The sequence below is a fragment of the Thunnus albacares genome, chromosome 11, assembly GCF_914725855.1.
Source record: "Thunnus albacares chromosome 11, fThuAlb1.1, whole genome shotgun sequence".
Taxonomy (NCBI): domain Eukaryota; kingdom Metazoa; phylum Chordata; class Actinopteri; order Scombriformes; family Scombridae; genus Thunnus; species Thunnus albacares.
In genome coordinates this window covers 23,846,365-23,867,703 of record NC_058116.1, presented here as the reverse complement: position 1 = coordinate 23,867,703, position 21,339 = coordinate 23,846,365, and the positions used below count along the sequence as shown (strand labels likewise).

Genomic DNA, 21,339 nt, shown 5'->3' with positions numbered 1-21,339 from the left:
GTGTCAGAGATGGGAATGAGACGACCAAGAGAACATGAGAACAAGATTGTGTGTGTGTGTGTGTGAGAGAGAGAGAGAGAGAGAGAGAGAGGGAGAGAGAGAGAGAGAGAGAGAGAGAGAGAGGGAGAAACAGGCGGCCTTGCTGCTATTTTCTGGGGCAGGCTATCAGGCAGTGAGGCAGCAGGGAGGGATAATAACAGAAGCTGTTACATTCTTGTGGTTTCTCTGATTTCAGCATGAGGCAGGGGGCTGGCTCTGGCTGACTCACGGCTGCTCTGCCTGCTCTCTCTCTCGCAGCCTCAATGCCAGCAGAAGCTGCTAGCAAAAGGACAATACATGACATTTCTTTGGACACTTTTATCTCACCGGACCATGAATCAGTGCATATTTTAGCACTGCTTACTTAAGAATGAACCTAGCAACTGATTAACACCGGCTAACCCACCACTGGAGCGGTGATAATAACTTTACTTCATAGTGTAGGAGGTCAGGTTTGTTCCTCAGGGCCTGTTTCAGATGCTACAGTTGAGGACTGGCCGTTATTCGGATATTAAATATCTTTGGTATATGTCTGGTTGTGTTGGTATTGATGTTTAGAGGAGTTGTCATAGTTACAAGAACGTAGCAATAGCGCTTCTGTGCTTCTTCCATTGAGAAACTGAAAAACTAAGCAGGCTAGAAGGGGATGAGATGTTGTGTGTATGCCCCGCAGGAGCAAGGTAACAATATAAAAGCATTTAGAGTCATTTCACATTAAGAGTTCAGATTATGAGAAGAAGAGGTGTTAATGTGGTTACACCAGCCAATCATGGTAACATCATTAGTGCTGCAACAATTAGTTGATTAATCTATTAGTATTATAGAACTGATTAATCATTTGTTATCAGCCAAAATATTGTCTGTTTACATGTTACAGCCTCCCAAATGTTAGGATTAGTCACTTTTCACTTTTAATTAGCTATTTGAAAGTATAATTTTGGGTTCTGGTGAGATGCTTTACACCAAATAATCAATTAATATCAGAAGAAGTTTGACATCAATTTGTGTTTTTAAAGTAATTTTTACTTGACACAACTAATGCATGCCATAAATGTGATAATACTTTAAAAAATACTTTGAAATGTGTATTTATTTCATCATGTCAGTCTCCGTATTAGTGTGCATCCTTCTTGTTTTCAGTGGATCTTTTTTATTCTATACAATAGCACCATTACTCTCAAGTTAAATCTGTTTGATTGTTTCATTTAAGCCTTCATTTAGGTCTGGGGTTTCGCTAATCTTCTTTTGTGAAATCAGATTAATCTAGAACAGTCCGGGCAAAATCGAGCAGTGTTTAACTCATGCTGTTGAAACCTGGTTTGCTGTATATTAGGCCAATGCTGCAGAGGAAACGCTGTCGTGCCTACAAACACTAACACAGATACTTATAGCCCACACAAACCTATACTGGCCTACATAACGTGATAAAGCTATAAAGAACATGTAGTTTATGTCACTTACCAGTGTTTCTAATAAAGCTAATGCTGCAGAATACATAAACAAATGTTTTCTAGATTCTATCAGCTTTTCTATGGCTGATGTCCGGTAATATATCTGTACATGCAAATACACTGCTAGCTCATCAGAAAAGACAGTGTGTGTGTACATTATCCTCTGTATCTCAACCTCCATTAAAGGATAAGTTCACATTTTTTCTGTCTTAAAGCAATATTCAGGGGCCTAAATGAACATTGAAATACAGAGCTCTACAGTATGTCACCCGCATTTGCTCCTAAAAAAACAGATGTGTGAACCGGAAAAATAATTTACGAGCACAGTGTGCAAGTAAAGATTACAACCTATTGTAGTCTCTCTCTCTCTCTCTCTCTCTCTCTCCCCCACCTGCTGCTATTCATTCAAAAGCCAGTATTTAATAGTCAGATAATGTGCAATGTTTATTAACGGTACATTTCGTTTCACAGAACAGAAATGCCACCGAGTATAAATATCAGCACACTAACTGTAGCCTCGGTTTGTGTGTCTCTCACACAGAGCAGCTGGTAGCTTTAGCGAGCCCGATAAGAGACAACAGAGAGGCGACGTCGTGCTAATAAAGCAAAGATGTATTCCTTTTCTGTGCGGCAGTAAACATAACACATGACCCGTCGATAACTAACTGTGATATATTCAGAGCGTAACAAGATATTCAGGGCTGACAACGGTAACGTTAACATGATGAACAGCAGGACTCTGGAGAGCCTCTCATAGCAGAGCCGCTAGCTCAGCTGCAACACAGAAACTTCGACAAAGGGCCTTGAACGTGCTTCTACTGACTGTCAAAGCTCCAGCGGACTCTCTGTGTTTCCAGCGTGTGACACGGAGAGCAGCTGCTCACGGCTTGTTTTCTTCTTCTTCGTTGTCACCTGACCGTCACCAGTCCATACAGCGCCTCCATAAGGAGGTGGAGGGTAGTGGCCCCAAGTGACTAGCAAATATTTAGCATTTTTACTTAAAAGAATCACTAAAACGATGATTTGATTGTCAAAATAGTTGCAGATTAATTTTCTGTCGATCGACTAATCGTTTCTTTCTTAATGAATTCACTTCTTGACTGCGGTCCAACGCGAAAAGGTGAATGATAGTTCAGTTCCTGTTCTCTCATTGATACTGGCCTCAGGTTATTTAAATTAGAGTCTGTTTGACAAAGACCTAAGCACACCCACACACAGCAGAGACAGCAGCAGGTGATAGCTGGCCTACAGTAGTGTGAAAGATAAACTGCTGAGAAGTTAATAAACTCTGTGTTAGTTGAACATTTTTCACTCTGCTCCTCATTTTTTTTTTCATTTAGAAGCACATGTGCTCCTAGTGTAGAGCTCTGAAGTAGGTCTTGCTTGCTCTAATCATTCCTCCCATTCATACTGGCCGTTAAGAGATCCCTTCCTAATATGCTTACAATGTAAGTGATGAGGGACAAAATCCACAGTCCTCCTTCCATGTAAAATGCAAAAACATATTTAAAAGTTCATCTGAAGCTAATATGAAGCTTCAGCTGTCCAAATTAGTCAGATCAAGTGGATGTCTTTTAAAGTTAAGGCCTCTGTCTCTTAGTTGCGATTGTTCCACAGGATTTTGTCCCCCATCACTTACATTGTAAGCACATTTTAGGATCTTTTTAATGACCGGTATGAACAGGAAGAATGATTACAGCAAGCGAAACCTCTTTCAGTGTTCATACGGGGCAGCTGACAGACTGTGAAAACCGTGATGCATCATAACGCTCCGGCCACAGTCAGACAGGCTCTATGAAAATAAAGGCCGTCACCGCTGTGTCAGGACTCTGACGTCGCACTGGGTTGAACGGCGCTAGCAGAAAATCAAACTTCACTTAGAAAGCCTGATGCTGGGGAGATTTGTATCAGCTGTTTGAGTTTAAGACATTAAGCCGCGCATGCACCTTTGGAATTTGTACAAAGCAAACCGTGGCCTAGAGGACGGATTAATCCAGATGAGAATTTCTACCTTCTGAACCTCAGGACATGCAAAAGAACGACAAATTGCTTTCTCAGTATTTTTCACCCAACAGCTAACCTTATTTTCTACAGCGTGGAAACATTGTACAGGCTGTGAGGTGATTGTCAGGTAGGCCCACGCTTTCCTGTTTTGGCCCTGTTTACCAACCACAATGTGTTCCACCCACCTCCATCTCTTCATCTTCAACTCTTCATACAACCAGTGGTACAGAGACATCCCCTAACACCTCTCCCACACAGATGCTATGTGTTATATGAGCCATATAATACAGTCAAACAAGCTGTTTAATCGTCAACTCTAATTTACACCTCCTCCTCTTCTTGTATGGCCCGTGTTGCAGCAGGGCTTACGGTTAGCTTTGTGGTTAAATAGTTTGCAGCTGAGCACCCAGTATCTAAGTTATACATTTTATTATTGGATATTTTGTTTATCTTCTATCCTGAGCGTCCACAGTCGCGCTCACCGCATCCCCCTCTGCCTTTGTCACTGTCTAACACCAGAGAAATGTAAAAAAAAAAAAAAAATATTACATCTGTTTTTCCCCTCCTACAGAAAAGGCTCGAACCACAGCACTGTAAGGTCAAACCATACTGCTGTCAGACATGTAAATGTGACATAAAGAGCAACATGGTAGGATAAACACATTTGTGTGTGTGTGTGTGTGTGCGTGTGCGTGAGAGTACAGACAAACAGAGCAACATCATACATCAGTCACAAAAGTCACAAGCGGACTATTTTTTTTTGTTTTTAAGAAATTACTGTTAAAGTCATTTTGACTTAGAATCATCACAAAATAACATATAGGGAGGAGGAGATGTGGCACAGCTTTAAGTTTCCTGAATCATGTGTCAAACAGAATCCCTTTCATCAGCAAAATAGAGCTGACTCTTTACACTTTGTCCCATACGTGGTTGCACATGCACACACACACACACGTGCACACACACACAGGCCGCCAGTTACAGCTCTATAAAACATGGTATTTTTCTCAGAAGTGAACCTTTTTACGCCGTAGATAATTTTAAGATGTTTTTAAAGCAGCAGATGTGTTTCTGTCATAACGTGCAGCGGCGTGAGCGAAGTGTGAGTTTGCAGGTTTAGGTGTGAATAAGACATCATGTCTCTTTGTCCTCACAGGGCTGTTGGATATTATGTGTTAACCGCTCCGCTTTCAATGAACTTTTTTATTTAAGGACAGCGTTAGAAAGTTGTTAAATAATGTGTGTAAGGGTGTTGAGTTCACATGGCCTGCTGTACATCTGTAGACAGAGGGAGGAGTTGTCTAAATGCGTGTGAATACTTTTAATTTCTTTTGTGTATGGTATTGTGTCCTGTGTATTGTTTGTTAACCCCTGACAAATCCTGTTTTTACATTTGAGAGCAGTAAAAACACCCTGAGCGCTGTTCTTTTTAGTCCAAAATGACCCAGAATATACAAAAATGTGTAATATTTCAACTTTTTAACATTTTTGTGCAGCTGATACACATTTTTTGTACATAGAGGGTGTTCGCAGGTGCTTCACAGTGAATATCATTCATCGAGGGGTTGAATGTCTATATTATAAATTGACTACAATCAAACTATGACTCATATTCTGGTGTCAAAAGTAGGTGAAAGTTTTAACATTTTTAAGAAGGTGGGAAACCTCTTCACCTCACCTCAGACCACCTCGAACAAATCTGCATCTGTTAGTCATCCGTTTGACATAGGCCTATCCCCTTACTCCGAAGAGACGTTGAGAACTCATTGTGATAAAATGACTCAGGCGGCCTCTCTGACCTTTCGATGACGTTCAGTACAGCTTTGATAATACGGACACATTTTTTTTTTAGTGAAAACTCCCATCAGCCACAGGAGTTTCCAGGACAATGACTGTTGTATTGCCTCTGAGGATTTAGGCTGATGATAAAAGCCTTTTCCTGGTATTCTCTACTCAGCTACCTGCCGCCTATCTCTCATTTTAAATGTCTTTACCCGGCCTAATACCGTTTCTCAGCAAAGAGCGAGAATAGCATATCCGAGGCTTCCTAGAAAAAAGGCTTGAGGAGTAAAGTGTGAGGCAGGACTCCAGACTAACAGCCTAATAGCTAATTATTTATTTATTTTAAACTTAGCAAATCACAAACTGAACAGAGAGTTGATCACAAACGGAGTGCGTCCTCTCATGCTGTTACTACAATCACTATCACAGGCTGGCTACTCCTCTGATACCGGTCCATCTATCCCTTCAGTCACAAACGGTTCTCTGGCAGGACCTCACAAATATGCTGCAAATCTCTGTTCAAGGCCCTCCTGCACAGCGCTGTGACTCAGTGGAAGCAGCGACCGAGCGGTGGAGTAGTGAGTTCAGGACTGAGACAGAAGTTTTCTCATATTTTGTGTTTGTCCGTAACATTCACTGTGGTTCAGGGACGGTGGAGCCCTGGTGTGAGGAGAGACGGGTGCTGAACGAGACAGTTAGATGAGATGAGTTCGGATTGATTCGGTGTTTGAGTATCATGGCCTGAACAGATTCTAGGAATACAGGATCATCCTGAGAATACAGGGATTAGGGAGCAATTTAAATTATATTGTCATCATGATTTTTTTTCACATGCTAACCCTTTAGGGCTACACGATTCTGCTCAAAAATGAGCATTAGGATTGTTTCCACTCACTTAAACATCGCTTTCCACTATGTTTGGTCCCTTGTTAGCAAACCGTTTTCTCTACGTCCGACCTCAAAAGCATCATCGTTATCTTTGAATCCACTTCCGCACAGCAAACTGCAAAACTTTACGGTACGAGCACAGTGTTTATGTCAGAACTGGAGGTGGATAAACATTTGTTTTTCCATATCATTACTGTTTTTCCGTGACACATTTTTGTTGTTTTGCTGTTAAAAAAAACTTTATAGAGCTGCACCTAACAATTATATTTTAATCTGTCAATTATTTTCTTGATTAATCAATCATTTGGTCTGTAAAATGTTGATCAACCCAAAGATATTCATTTTACTATTAAAGAGGACTAAAGAAACTAGAAAATATTCACATTTAAGAAGCTGGAACCAGGCAATTTTTAGCCTTTTCTCTCAAAACAATGAATCGATTATCAAAATAGTTTGCGATTCATTTTCTGTCCTTCAACTAGTCGATTAATTCATGAATAACAACGGTTGCAGCTTTTTCTTTCACTTCATTTTACTCTGCGGTCTCTGTTACACATTAGATTTATTTACATCAATGTCCTTCCTCCTCTTTCTGTGCACAGTTTGTCGTGTGTAGAGTCATGCATACCTGTTATTAGTTGATACAGCTCAGGGTGAAATTTAATTCATTGCAAACATGACAGAATCAGTGTATATCCAAGCCTCACCACAAACATGCATCACTATATGTGATTAAAGAGTAACTTAACACTTTTTTGCATTGATAAATTAATTTATTCTATCAATGATTATGCTTTTTTTTATACTATTATATTATGCTATTAAACATTTGATTCTTCAACAGTGATTATTTTACAGAGAAAATCGAGTATTTTCAAGAAATAAAATCTGTGAAACATCAGTGACATCGCCTTGCACTCCACGCCACTGAATCACAAAGCAGAATAATATGTTAGAATAGTTTCATACTTTACAGCAATTGGATTCTTTCACCTGTAAGACCTGTAAAAGTGCCTCGGTGCATTCAGCCCAACACTAAAGCTGTATTCACATGATCAGCATCAAAGTGCTTAACGCTGCGTAATTCCATTCTTTATTTAATGTTCGGAGTGTTGACACTTGACACTCAGCAAATGTTCAAGAAAACAGTGTCCTGATGTTCAGACTTTAAATGTTTTTTTTTTCTTTTAGTATTTTTTTTGGGAGGCATTTGAAGCCTTCATTGCAGAAAGCGAAGAGACGACAGGAAATGGGGGAGAGAGAGATGCAAAAAAAAAAAAAAAAAAAAGGTCCCCAGCCAGAAGTGAACCTGTGGTGTTGTGGTTTACGGTCAACGTCTTAAACCCCCAAAGGCCTTTTCATACTTTCTGCATTTATTTTACTTTTCTACACCATCCACATAGATCTTCACCAGGTACAAAGAGGGGGGGGGGGGGGGGTAAAGCTGAACACAGAAGCACTGACTGTAGTACATTTGTACTTCTGACTGGTGAAACATGACAACAGTCAACTGTCTACGGTTGTTTGCTTGCAGACTCATTTTTATGCTCTCATACGCTGGAAATTAAATTTAAATACATTTCTTAATCCCAGAAACAAGATACAGTCGACTCTGAATTCAATCGCAGTCCAGACTTGCATACATTACTGATACTATCATGTGTGAATATGGTTTTAGTCCTCAGCCGTACAGCAGAGTTGTTAAGCCGCTAAAGGAGACCGCCCACTAGTCAATTCGACTGATCTATTCTGGTCCCAGAATAGAATACACACCTGACGGCGCTTTGTTATCACCTGCTGTGAGGTGATCGACACCCCGCTGTCTGGCTCCAGCGAGAATCCCCACAAATCAAAAATGCTTGATATTTGCACAAATCCTGTGACTGTAGGCAATTACACACATACATCTTGCTGTTTTCTCTTGCTTATTTTCCAACATAGTGAGTCTTTTAGTTTTATCTATAATTTTTAAGTTTATCTCTTTCTCCTTTAGTATTTTCTCTTGTTTATTATCTGACAAGGCTTTTGATTGGGTGGACAAATAGAGATATTTTCACCTGTTAGGTGCTCCATAGATTCTGAGGAGTCATCCCCAAATAGAGGAGTCTGACATAACATATGGGGGAGGGTGGGGGGGGGGGGTGGGGGCTGCTTGGTGCAGAACACCTGGCCTCCCTGCTGGTGGGGCAGGAATGTGCAGGGTTGTTGAGGTGACGCGGGTGGAAATTTGCAACGCGCTCAGAACACGACCCCTGGTAACATTTAAAGGTGCCAGCGTCAGCAGGAAAGGAAAAAATCAGGGGAATGTGCTGCTTTAATCAAACCTGCATCTCTGTTTCCCTGCTTTGTTTTTCTGTGTGCACACTGGAGTATGTGTTTCTACTATGTATATATATATATATGTGTGTGTGTGTGTGTGTGTGTGTTGGCACATTACTGTAGAAAAGAGGGCCTCTTGTTTTATAAATGATTTAACACTGTCCCACTACCACCCCTCTCATATTTCCAATCCGTATGTTCAGTTTAGCCTTTTCATTTGAAATCCTTAACTATGTGGCAGTGGAGGTAGATAACCGTAACCTTATGGCTGAGCCCATATGGCAAATTGATAACATTTAATTGACTTGTTTGTGTTTGAAAGAATCACTGTCCACTGTGACAAGCCTAGATATTTTAATCTCTTTGAACTAATGACTGAGTCCAGGGAAGGTTGACATTTAGTTAACCAAAATGTTCTTGTTGAGGACCATTGGTAACCTAAATAAATTAAACTGGTAGTATAACATTCTTTAGAAAGTATCTTTCTTTTATAATGTGCACTGAAAAGTCCAGCAGTCAGTTTCTTACCTTTTTGGACATTGTGGCCTGATTCAGAGCTGTGAATTGAATCAATTATTGAACAAGCTGTATGCTGTTTTTCCAGTGTTTGTTTTAATAGTTAGACTGTTTCCAAGGACTGTTGTTACACAGCCCAACTTTCTACTTACTGTGAATGAATAATCTTAAATGTTCCAGTCTGATATTATATAAAGCTGCTGCTGGTGATTGTCATTATTTTATTATAAGCTTGATTTATTCAGCACTTATTCTAATAGTGTTTTTGATTTAATTTAGATTGTCTTTATTAAGTAAAACACTTAAAACTACAGTTAGCTCCATACATTGTACAGCACACAAAATAACATTATAACATTAAAACAACAGTACAATTGATGCCCTGTATACAGCAGGGAACCAACCTTTATATACTATATCATCATTACATATTTCTATTGTCTCACATACATTAACTTAAGATATTTTTAAAAACTATTTGTAGCCGTTACCCTAGTGATGTCAGGTAGTTTTTTCCACCTTTTACAAACCTGAGAAGAGAACGATCTTTTACCAAGCTCTAATTTTGGCTTTGACAAGACAATTTGTGCCTGTAGTTGTTGTTCATATTGACTGAATGTCTATTTCTCACTAATTCAGGTCGGTTATAAATAGTTCTTGGTTTCTTCGTATGATGTAAGTTAAACTCAAAAGACTTTTGTCAATGGTGTCATTCACAGTGAACCACCTAGAGACCTAGAGTACTATGTACTGTGGTGTCATATGCACACCTCAAGTCAATTCCAGCCGCCTTATTCTGTGCATTTTGGGACCTTTCTATCTCAGATAGCTGTATTGCCTCAAATGGCGGAGTAATATCTGACCTGACAGCCGTTTAAGACTCAGGTTGACTGCTTCAATACTTCCACAGGCAAATAATCACCTATCAGTCAAATCATACACTCTGTGCTAGTGATCTTTTTTTGACAAGTGACTGATACAGATCTGTTCAAGCCCCTTTTTCCTAGATCCAAGCACCATAATTTTGGTCTTCCTGGCATTCAACATAATATTTAGTAGGTCCATTTGGAGGACCTCCTTTATTTGTGCTGCTGAACGTTCAGCTGTATACACTGTAGTGTCATCAGCAAATACTGTAGTGCTGGACTTAGATAGTATTTGTGGAAAGTCATTTGTATAAATGAAGAAGAGAAGTGGGCCGAGGCAGCTGCCTTGCGGGACACCACACTTTACAAGATGTGAAAAGGAAGATGACCCATTAATGAATGTAGACCGCATTGTATTTGTTGTTAGGTAAGATTTCACCCAGTTTAGTGCAGTTTCTTGGAGACCATAATGTTGGAATTTACAGTCATGCCAGATTGTTTATTCACTAATTCCAACAGTTTACCAATTGCAGGGAGAATGCTTATAGCCTATAGGGTGGCTATTGTCCACCGTCAAAAGTTGCTTATTATCTTTAGGAATGGGACAAAGTTTGGCATGTTTCCAACTCTTTGGGACATGTCCTCGTTCAAGCGGCCAATTAAACAGGAAAGTTAATGGAGTTGCTATTTGCGGAGCAGCCAATCGAAGTTGTTTGTTGTCTACAAAGTCATAGCCAACTGATTTTCCATCAGTGTTAAGTGCTTCACTTAAAACTGACAATATGAACTAATTCCAGGCAAACACAATGGTGATGTGGATCCTTTGTCAAGGCAAGGATTTTTTGTAGCACCACAAAGTAAATAACAGTGAAATGTATAGTTTTTGTATGTGTTCTGTGTGTTTTGTATTAATGAGTTTACATAACACAGAGCTAAAAGCAGGAAATCTAAATATATGTTATGTTTTCTGCACTACTGCACTCAAGCCGCCTCAATGACCTTTGTGCTATATGTAAATTCAAAACAGCAAGTGAAGCCAGCCTATGGGTTTACATGCCCTGAGGAAAAATCTAGGCGTGTGTGTTTGTTTTTTTCACAGCAGTTACGATCTCTGTTGACGTAACCAGAACAAGATGTTTACATACTACAGAAGTTTCCATAGTTGGAACTGTTTTCCTTGTCAGATTATAAGTAAGAATTTAGATTGAAGTGAGTGACAGTCAAGGAATCCATCAGTGGAGATAATTGCATTATCTTTGTTTTGTGTTGCATGTTTTTATAAGCACAGCTGTATGTTTGTGTTGCTCAGATGGTTTCTTTCTCTGTTTTTGCATATTTCAAATATTTATTAGGAACCTTTTTTAGAGATCTTTTGCTTCCACAGCCTTTAACATTATTTAGCTTATAATTGGTGCCTTTCACACTCTTGAAACACCCAGCTACCTTGGACCGAAGTGAATGCTAGCTTAGTGGGAACACCGAGCTAGGCATATTTGGGCTAAAATTAACTACTTTAGCTAAATAATGATAACAGGGCAGGTATCATAATCAGGTAACATTAAATTCACTGATATATTGCAACAATAGTCCCAGAGCTGGGGAGAGCAGCAAGCGAGCAATCACGGCTGTCAATCAGAGCCCACAGGGTAGACATCAAAGCTACTATAAGTCTTCAAATCTTATTAATGGAGTAATCATTTCCAAAATGACCCCCAGCACACTTATTAGACAGCCCAAATTTAGCAATTGAGGCCATAATGACTTGTTGAAAAAAATGATGACTTAGTATTTCTAGAAAACGCTTTTTGAATGGAAGCCAGTTGGAGCATCTAGCGGCCGTTGGCAGCACTACACTTTAAGGTACTTCAGCATTGCCTTCAAGCCGTAGTAGTTGCTGCTTGATTGAGAGACACAAAAGCCAAAATTCTGTCAGATAAGTATGAAATGGCGTAGATTATAAAATGCTAAAACACTTAGTTAGCATATCTGTGGAAGTCTCACTGGTTAGAGTTAGCCTTTGTGCTTCTAGCCAGAAGGTGCTTTCGCTAGAAAAAGTCCTAAAGAGTGAATAAGCAGTAAAACCGTCTCTCATGTCCACCTGTAACCACTTTGTGCGCAGTGGTAAATCACGTAAATCGTGATATAACCGTACTCTTTCCACATGCATTCCTTGGTTACAGGAAATGCACGTTAGCGAGGTCAAGAGGGAAGTAGAGGGTGAGGGACACATCTCTGGAAAACAAAGGCAAAGAAAACGGAGCAGAGGGATGAGGGGGTACTAGAGCAACGTGGCTAATAAGCAGGTGTAGGCTTGTAAAAGCGCGTGACGAGGACATTATAATAAGGATGTCGTGATGGTCAGGTGAGAAATGCATCCAGAGAAAATTTTTGCAATAGCGGCATTGTCCAAAATGAGCTGAAAAGAGCCACCGCTGAAAATGTCTGTGTCTTTTATCTATGTCCTTGATTCAGTAGAAATCTCTGTGGCAGGTGTTAAGTTTTCTTAATGGCTCTGTTTGTGTGTGTGTGTGTGTGTGTGTGTGTGTGTTTCTATGTGTGTAAGTAGCTAAGCGGCTGCTCCTTGGCGCTGATGACTATAATTTGCATAATGGACTCACAGGCCATACTGACAGTTAAAGACAGGATGAGAGGAGAAGGAAAAGCAAGGCAGGAGAAAAAATGTGTTTCAAAGAAAGCTGTAATAAAGGGAAGTCTAGCGGTGCCTCTTTCAATTTGCTATTGTCCTTTTAACATCTCTGGTTTTGACCATTTTCACAGCAGTCCTTTTACTTGTCAGACCTTTTTCTTCTGTAAATAGTAACATAATTAACTACAATACTTTCTGGACCAGAGCCCTCGTTAATGTTATTTGTTCCACCTATGCTTTGACAAGTCAAGTGCACTGTAAAGAAAAAAAGGGTGCTCTGATGCTAACAAGGTTATCATCATGTGTGAAAAGAAATGTGCGGTTCAATTCTCCTTTTCTACTACTATAGTTTCCCTACATACACATATAAACCAACATGGTTGTGTTAAAACTCCTTCTGTGATAGATTAATCCATATTGCCCACACATTTACACACATTTAACCATATTTCTACTAATTGACTCACCCAGTTTGACCATCGTGGCATTCATTTGGATGAATACAGGATACAACAACAGCTGTATAGATCTGAAAATGACAGTCAGCATTTCAGTTTTTATTAAATTAAAAGTGATATAGAAGGAGCTCAGTGTCATAAATCAGCCGATATTAGCTCATTGGAAATATATATGTATCAGCTGATAAATGACAAGAGATTGATGCACAGAAATGCCAAAAATGTGTCGCCATGCTATAGTTTTCCTCCAGAGAGTAGTGCATTTCTTTAGCACAGCTATTAGAAAAAGATAAATAAATAAAGGAACCTTAACAAAAATGTTTATTTATAATATGGGTTATGTAAAGAAAAGTTATATCAACTGATTTTGGCCTTAACATCCCGTATCGACAGGGCTATAGTTTATATTGTAGCATATAATGTGGCAGGAATGCAGACAGAGGGAAAAAAAAAGTAGTTAAAGTTGTTAATACAAATAAAAACAGTACAAATAAAAGTCACTTTCATGTTAAATGTCAAATAAGATAAGCTAACTAGAAAGCTAATGTGAGTTGTTGATCAAAGTCTGTGGCTTTTTATAATTTGCATCTCAGGCTGTTTGTGTCAGTGTCATCATTTGCCAGTGAATTGCGAAAGTTACTGCTTTATTCAAATAATCGGCTATGTGCAAATAATAGAGAAACAATGGCATTGTGATGAGACAGACGTGTACAAACTCTGAATATATCATTTACATTTCTTTTAGGGATTTGTCTTTCTCAAAGGAGAGCACAAAGCAGATCTGTTAGCCATAGCAGAATAAAAAAAGTACAATTTAATTTCTGTTGGACTAAATCTGCTCTCAGAAAAATTCATCTTATTAGCAGCGTCCAGTGGGAGACTTGGCGAACGACAAGAACGCCAAACTCTCGTCTAAATAAAAATAAGAATCAAAGTGCCAAATACTCCGTTAACTTTAGTTTTTCCAAACATATTTTATGACTCATGTTAAAAAGAAAAAAATGAAAAAGGGCTGTAAGGAGCTGAGAATTGGGTTGGACTGTCTAGTTTTTCTAATCAGTTCAGTCAGGCACGCTGACTCAGGCTTTTCATTCATGCACTTGGAGAAGCTTATTCCATAAGGGTTCAGTGAAGTTCAAGCTGAGGGTTGCAAATGTTTGCAAATCCGTGTAACTGAATTGTGATGAATTTCAGACCATAGACGAGAGACCTGACAGGACTCGAGCACTTTTCCAAATGTAACGTAATGATTCTCTTCTCTTCTTCTCTTCTTCTACACTCTAGCAGTCAGATTACAAGCAGCGCTGTATGATTTTACCATCAGCCAGGGCCACATATGGCTATCCCTAAAGGTCAGAGGTCAATTGCTGCCCGCATTCCTTAAGCTGCAACTTCTCTGGCACCCCACCTCCCTCACACAGACACGCACACACACACACACACACACACACACAGCTCTCTGCTGCTGCTGTTGTTGTTGTTGTTGTTGCCCTACATAAAATAAGTAGAATTAAAGGGATCATGGGGGTGGAAGGGATGTAGGCAGGGGAGGGTGGATGGTAGTTGGAGAAAAAGAGCCGGGGGGTGGGGGAGGTGGGGGGTGTTTGTAACCTGGGGGAAGGTGAATGATGGAGGGAGGGTATTAAAAAAAAAAAAAAAAAAAAAAGACAGATAGGATGTGGATGAGTGACTGTGGATGTAGTGGAAAAAGGCCTGGAACAGGAAGCCATTTTCGCTAACGTTTGCCAACTTAACATCAAACTGATATCAGTGATATCAGGCTGTACTGAACACACTTTATCATCACTGCAACGTGGCATTGCTCAAAGAAGAAGTTCATTAGCAGTATGTTATATATATATTATATGGTAAAGTACTGGGAAGTTGTTGACCACCATAATTAGTTTTTAATTTAGTTTAAAGCCTCCCTTTCATCGCGGAGCGGAGTAGAAAACAACTTTACTTCCGTTTCTTGCGGAAATCGAAAACAATTTTCGCTCTCGTGCATCAGAGGACATCTGAGTAATGTTGAAACCCCCCTGTTTGAGTCTTCGAGTCTTGGCGGCCAGCTTCGATGTGTTAAATTCACAATAACTGGCATCGCTTCTCCGGTCTGTGAGTCTACACGTGTGAATGTCTCCAGGTCCGAGTCTGACAGGAACAGACATAGTCGCTCGTGGGCTTTTTTTCTTTTAAGGCTGTAAGTGGGACGCTGAGCCTTACTTTATGTCGGCCTCATATACATTATGTCTGTTTCCATATTTGTCATTTAAATTTCTGTGACAGCGTTACTGCGTGTCCGAGCATATCTCGTTTTATCTCCGAAGATTTGAATAACTGAAACGTAGCGCTGGGGTCGGGTCAGGTTTGAGTCAGACCTCTATGCTGTATTTCCATATGTTTGTTTCATTTCTATTTTCATATTTAAGTGTCATAAAAAGATCTATGAGCTTTTTTTTTTTGTGTTTTTTTTTTTTTTTTTTTTTTTTTTTGCAGTCATTAATTATGAAAACTCATAGCGATCACAAGCTGTCTGCAAACACAACACGCAGACGTACATGCACAGGCACACATCTGTAATTGACCACCTGTTTGCCTGTGGCCTAGTTTAAGCTCTATGAAACAGTGCGGAGCGGTGATGTACAATTCCTCTGGGATTCCTAACCGCTATCCTCTTATTTCAGATGTTCCAAAGCAACACAATGGGACAGAAAAACCATGCGTAGCATATCTTTTGAAGGAATCGGGGTATTAATAGAAATGTATGGGGCAAATGAAGTTCAGTAGTTGTCCCGTATTCGAACTGTTGTTGTGTAAGTTTTTCCTTTGAAGACTTTTAGTATAAATAAGAAATATGGGGGAGAATCATAGTTCAGTGGGTGATTAGATGTTTTATTGTTGTGCTTCTCTCTTTCTATGTGTGTGTGTGTTAGTGCATGTAGGTATGTGTGCAAGCTAACACAGTGGGACCGCAAATTTTTTTATGTTGGTTTAAGTGTTTCAGTAGGTGTGTTTATATGAGGGGCGTGTGTTCCTGTGTACAGACAGGAAGGTTGCAGGACCGTCTGTGTTTGCAATAAACAGCCAGAGGAGCCCACCAGTGAGGGAAGCTTTAGGGTCAAGGGGATATACACACACACACACACATGCATGCATGCACACAAACACACTTGTGCCTGTTTGTAAGCTCTGCTGACTGCAGGAAGTAATAATGGTAGCGTGCTTCCGGAGTTCCGGAGGCTTCTCTCAGGGGAGTGTGGCCGTCCTGTCCAGCTCAGCAGAGCACAACTGAAAAGACCACAGCAGAGCAGACAATTATAAAACACTGCAAATAGAATAGAGTAGTATAGAACATGGTACAGTACAATAGAGTAGTGAATAAAACACCGGAGCAGGACAGAAATGACAATAAACGATGGAATAAGGCAGAACGTAACAAAGCATAAACAAGAAAACGGTGAAATTGGGATGTAGAAGAGCAGAGCAAAAAAAAAAAAAAGAAATAAATTGTACTAAAGCAAAGCTGAACAGAATAAACATCTAAAATAATTGGTGTAAAAATTTATCAGAACAAAACAAGAAAAATGAGCACTCACAAATGTTTGAGCCAAGATAAAGTAGTAGAAAGAAGTTAATTCATTTTTTTTTTTTTTTTTTGCAGGCTTGGCAACAGCCCTGAGCTATTTTGACTAAATTAAACATCTCAGTATGTTTTTTGTTTAATACATCGGCCGTAGTGACCGTAAACCTTCATAACAATATTGTGACAATATTTTAGAGCTGATTTAATGGTGTTTATACGCAGGATTTTCTTTTTAAAATTAAGATAATTTCAAATCATGCACAGAAGTATTATCGGATTCAGAAACGCGATGAACCGGCGTCGTGGTCCGTGGTCTTTCGCTTGTCTTCAGCTGGATGGCAGAAACATGTTAGGACAGGAAGAGAGAGGAGGGTTAGGCGAGCCAGCCTGTGTGGAGGGGGGAGAGTCTGTGTGTCAGACCTCATCATCTGTGTGTCCCGCAGCTCCTCCTCGGTGTGAGCCAGTGATAAGAAGAGCGTTCCTCCCCTTCGCTCCTTCTGCGTGGCTTCATCTGTGCATTCCTCTCCATATACGCTCTGTTTCCCAAACTGACAGTCCTGCGGCTGGCATCCGTGTGTGTGTGTGTGCGCGCGTGCGTGTGTCCTGTGCAAGACGCTTGTCGTGTATATCCGCGGCTGTGTGCGTAGCATGTGTGCCTGATTGTGTATGTGAGTTGTCAGAATATATCGATCCCTCCAGGACGACCTACAGTAACGACTAGCTTCACGCGTGGTTAGATATCACCTGCCAGCTGTCAACCACCGGATCTTACAGTTTCTGTAATGCACCTCAATAGCTTTACTTTATTAGACCCCTCTGCCTTGTAAATGCTCACCCCCTTCATACATCACGCCTCTAGTTTGTAACACTGACCAGGATTTCCCCAGGAAATTGTTAGCGGAGGTGGTAAGCACCTCCTGAGCTGCATCAGACAAATACTGATTCATTTTTTTTTTTGATCAGTTGAAGCGCAAGATGACAGCATGAAAAGTTGCCTCACTTATTAAATATTCTATGTGATGAAGCGCCTCTGTTCTTTTTACCCCCTTGTAGGTTAACGCCATATTTCATAACAATAAGAAATTTCTTCTGATGTTCGTGCGGGGGCAGGCTTAATATCAGGCGAGGTGATTCAGGAGACGGCTCTGCTATAACACACTGCAGGAAGCGCTACAGGGTTTCCGTTAAAAAAATGTGTCGTCTCCAAGCCCTAATGACATCATCAGGGTTATTTTCTCAGCTTCCTCCACAGCAGAAAAGTCATTAAAGGATTGTTTTCACAGGCTGAGAAGTACTCCCCATGACTTCACTTTAAAAATGTGTTTTGCAATCAATGCGTACGGCCGTTTGACATTTAATCTCTTTCAGAGTTTCTGAAAGTGTTAGTGTCAGGCTGAGCACATTTTAATATGTAGTCATCAATTAGTTTGTTATGGAAATAGTTTTCAGAAGATGATAGGAATGCCTTTTTTTCTTGCATCTGCACTGAAAACAAGGAGCAAAACGTAGAATAAACACAGAAATGCCTGCAGTTCTTTTCCACCAAACTGTTTCCCTTTGGAGTAGTTGAACACTTGGAATATTTTAGTACTATACATATTTTCATGTACTTCTTCACTACTACTCGCTCCTAAGGTAAACGGGTAATCATTCAGGCTTTTGAGGATGTCATATCAAAACACAGGACAGATGTGTTTATCGAGCCTGTCGAGCATTTCACAGACTTATGTAGTGAGATCTGAGGTGCAGTTGAATGTGAAAAAAAAAAGATGTTATTTCCTGATCACACAGGAAATAACAGTTGAGTCACCTGCCAAAGGGGACCGGAAGATGGAAAAAAAAAAAAAAAAAAAAAAATCCACCGGCCAAAATAATAAATGTCGCCACATAAAAGCTGTTTAATTAACGGTAGCTAGCTGCAGACCGGGGAGCTGAGAGCTGTGACGTCCCCGTACGGTAAACAGTGCTGCAAAACCAGGAGACAGACTGTCTCCAGTGCTTATACAGTCTCACGGCACTGTTTAGATGCGCATAAAAGACACATACGGTGCGTGAGTCTACACCGCGTAGAGACAAACATGAGTAATTTCCTCTTAGCCGTCGTGTAAGATGTTTTATGACATGATTATTTCAGTACAAACATTTACCCGTCAGTGTGGCGGATAGCCTTTCTGAGATTTACCCGCCAAACGGAAAATCTACCTGCATTCGCTGCTTCACGGGTGTTAATTTCGGACCCTGGCTTGTGTGTGACGCAGCGATGTAAAGTCTGGAGTTGACACATGATGGTATTGCAGAAACACATAAAAAAAAAAAATGTTAAGATGACACAGAGATCAGCAAAACAGCCTAATATTGAAGATTTAAAAATATAAGTCTGACAGAGATATAAAGTGTTTAAGATGTGTGCAATCACTCGACACATACATGAATTTAAAGCTACTAATAGGATTTATATTGACAAACACCTGTTCAAGATGTATTAATATGTTTGAAGCTTTAATATCTGGAGGTGAGAAGGCGAGCTGTTGCTGCAGTTAGCTGCAGCCTCAAGTATAGATTTGTATGTGTGTGTGTATATGTGTGTGTGTACATAAACAGTGTGTGCACCATCTGCCAGTGGTCATGGGGGGGGGGTGGGGAGGGGGGGTTTGTGCTGATGTGTAGTGACAAGCAACTCAGACATGCAGAGAGCCTTCCATATATACTATACACACACAAATACACTCACACAGAGCCATCGCTACAGATACAGCAGCTCTTGATGACGGGGCCGTGACCCATGCGGGGTTATTATGTCTCCTGTCATGACAGATCACCTAAGAATAAAAACAAGCAGGAGGCACACAGGAAGGGCACTAAAACCCCACTGCATATGTTACCCAACAAAAAAATATTAAAAAAAAAAAAAAAAAACACCGCCTCAGCTACACAAACACAGAAGAAGCTGGCATTTGAAATTCTCAGTGCATGTATGTTGCATTTATTTTTTTATTTCATTCTGGTGGAGCAGAGTGAACATATATACCACAGTAGAATAAGAGGCCATTTTTTTTCCAAGTGTAAACTGGAGTCGAAGCCGTATTCGAGCAGTTTTTTGCGATCATGGAGACGAGGAAAGCAGTAGGACTCAGTAGTAAGAGGTTTGTTTCTAAACGGAGCGGCCTCAGATTGAATTATTGTTATTTACTGCCGCTGATGAGCAGACAGGGCACCCTCACCCCCCACCGTTTGCGCTGCCGTCATTTGCCAACCGATCACTGGAGCCTGGCATGAGTATGGTGATGTGATTAAAAATAAAAGTATGGATCAAGTTTTTAAGTTTCACTCATTTCTTGTTTCCTGCTATTGAAAGATCACATTTTGAGATTACGAAACGAGGATGAACATTTTTAAGGTCTTCTGTGTACTTTCCACATCCCCTTCTAGAGAATCCGCCGCTTGCCTACTCATTGACATTCTTTTCTCATGAAGCAGTCAGTCGTCATTGCTTGTACAGGCTTGCCTTGTTGCGTTGCAGCGGGGAGAAAAAGTACATCATATCATACTGTACATTGGCATATTGTGTTCTCTGTAGATGGATTGAGCCTTTTTTTTTTACATGTTAACCTGCGTTTCTGTTACCCGAAGCACACCTCAAGTGTCACGTAGTATGTATACATCACAGGCAAATGTGCTAAATTTCACAGATCATGTCTCAGCGGTGCTCCAGTTATTTTTGGTCTGTTCTTCCCCTTTTTTTTTTTTTTTTTTTTTTTTTAACGGTTTCACCTCCTGTTTCTCTCTCTCATTGTAATTTTTTCCTCCTCTCTGCTTTGTCTTTGGATGTCACAGACCCTGGCAGGAGCGTGATGAGCGCGCGCTTCCGCTTGCCTGCTGGCAGATCCTACAATGTCCGGGCGACGGAGCTGGAGCGAGACAGGCAGCACACACAGGTTGTGTGCAACGTACTGCTGCTGGACAACACCGTCCAGGCGTTCAAAGTCAGCGTAAGTACTACGGTCTTCCATTCAAGTATCTTATTCTGATTAATTCTAATAGAAAAGACAAAGGTCATTGCCTCTCAGCACCTGTCAAAACAACAGATGTACTATGGGTTTGGTATGATTAATCTGACATAAAACAAGAGTGTCTGTGTTTTACAGTCATGATATTACACAGAATATTTTTTGGGAAATTCTACTAGAATACATCAGCTTGTCCAGTAATTACTAATACATGTTAATCAACTTTTTGTTAATCTCATGTGCTGGTTTTTCTTTCTTTTTTTGTTTTGAGTGTTAGGTAACCCATTGATTCACCTCAACCCATCAAATGACTCAAATTTGAAAAAATAATGTAGAGAAGGCATCGTCTGTTCATTAAGTCATGAAGTAGAGGAACAAAAAAAAAAAAAAAATCATACATGAATCCGCATAAATTCCACACACACACACAAAAATAGAATCGAGAAGACTGATACTGCACCCCTTCCTCCTACTCATAACCCTCCCTCCTCTTCTTCCATAACTATGAATTTCCCTTCAGGCCCACCTCAAATTAACTGGAGATGTGGTGAGGGGAAAACGCCTCTGTGTGTCTGTACATGCATGCAGATGTTTAAAAAATCAGCCCACTCTGTATTTTTTTTTTTTTTCCTGTCATATAGTAATGATCCTTAAAAGTTCAGTCTTCTTTCCTCACACAGTCACCTGGGGAGTCAACAGATAGCTTAAGAGCACTTCAGTAGGCTAGCTAACACATGCTAGCTTTTTGCTGTTTGGTCTCCTGACTCAGTACGCTGTCT

At 40.2% G+C, this 21,339-nt stretch overlaps 1 protein-coding gene across 3 annotated transcripts in view; it reads left to right on the top strand.

Annotated features, from left to right (window-relative positions):
* ptpn4a (protein tyrosine phosphatase non-receptor type 4a) overlaps nt 1-21,339 on the top strand; it is an 82,304-nt gene that overhangs the window by 14,527 nt on the left and 46,438 nt on the right. For all 3 annotated transcript variants that reach the window (XM_044365167.1, XM_044365169.1, XM_044365168.1), the window contains exon 2: nt 20,388-20,542. In XM_044365167.1, coding sequence (XP_044221102.1) covers nt 20,405-20,542 — 138 coding nt within the window. In that variant the 5' untranslated portion in view covers nt 20,388-20,404. The remainder of the gene's footprint in view (nt 1-20,387; nt 20,543-21,339) is intronic.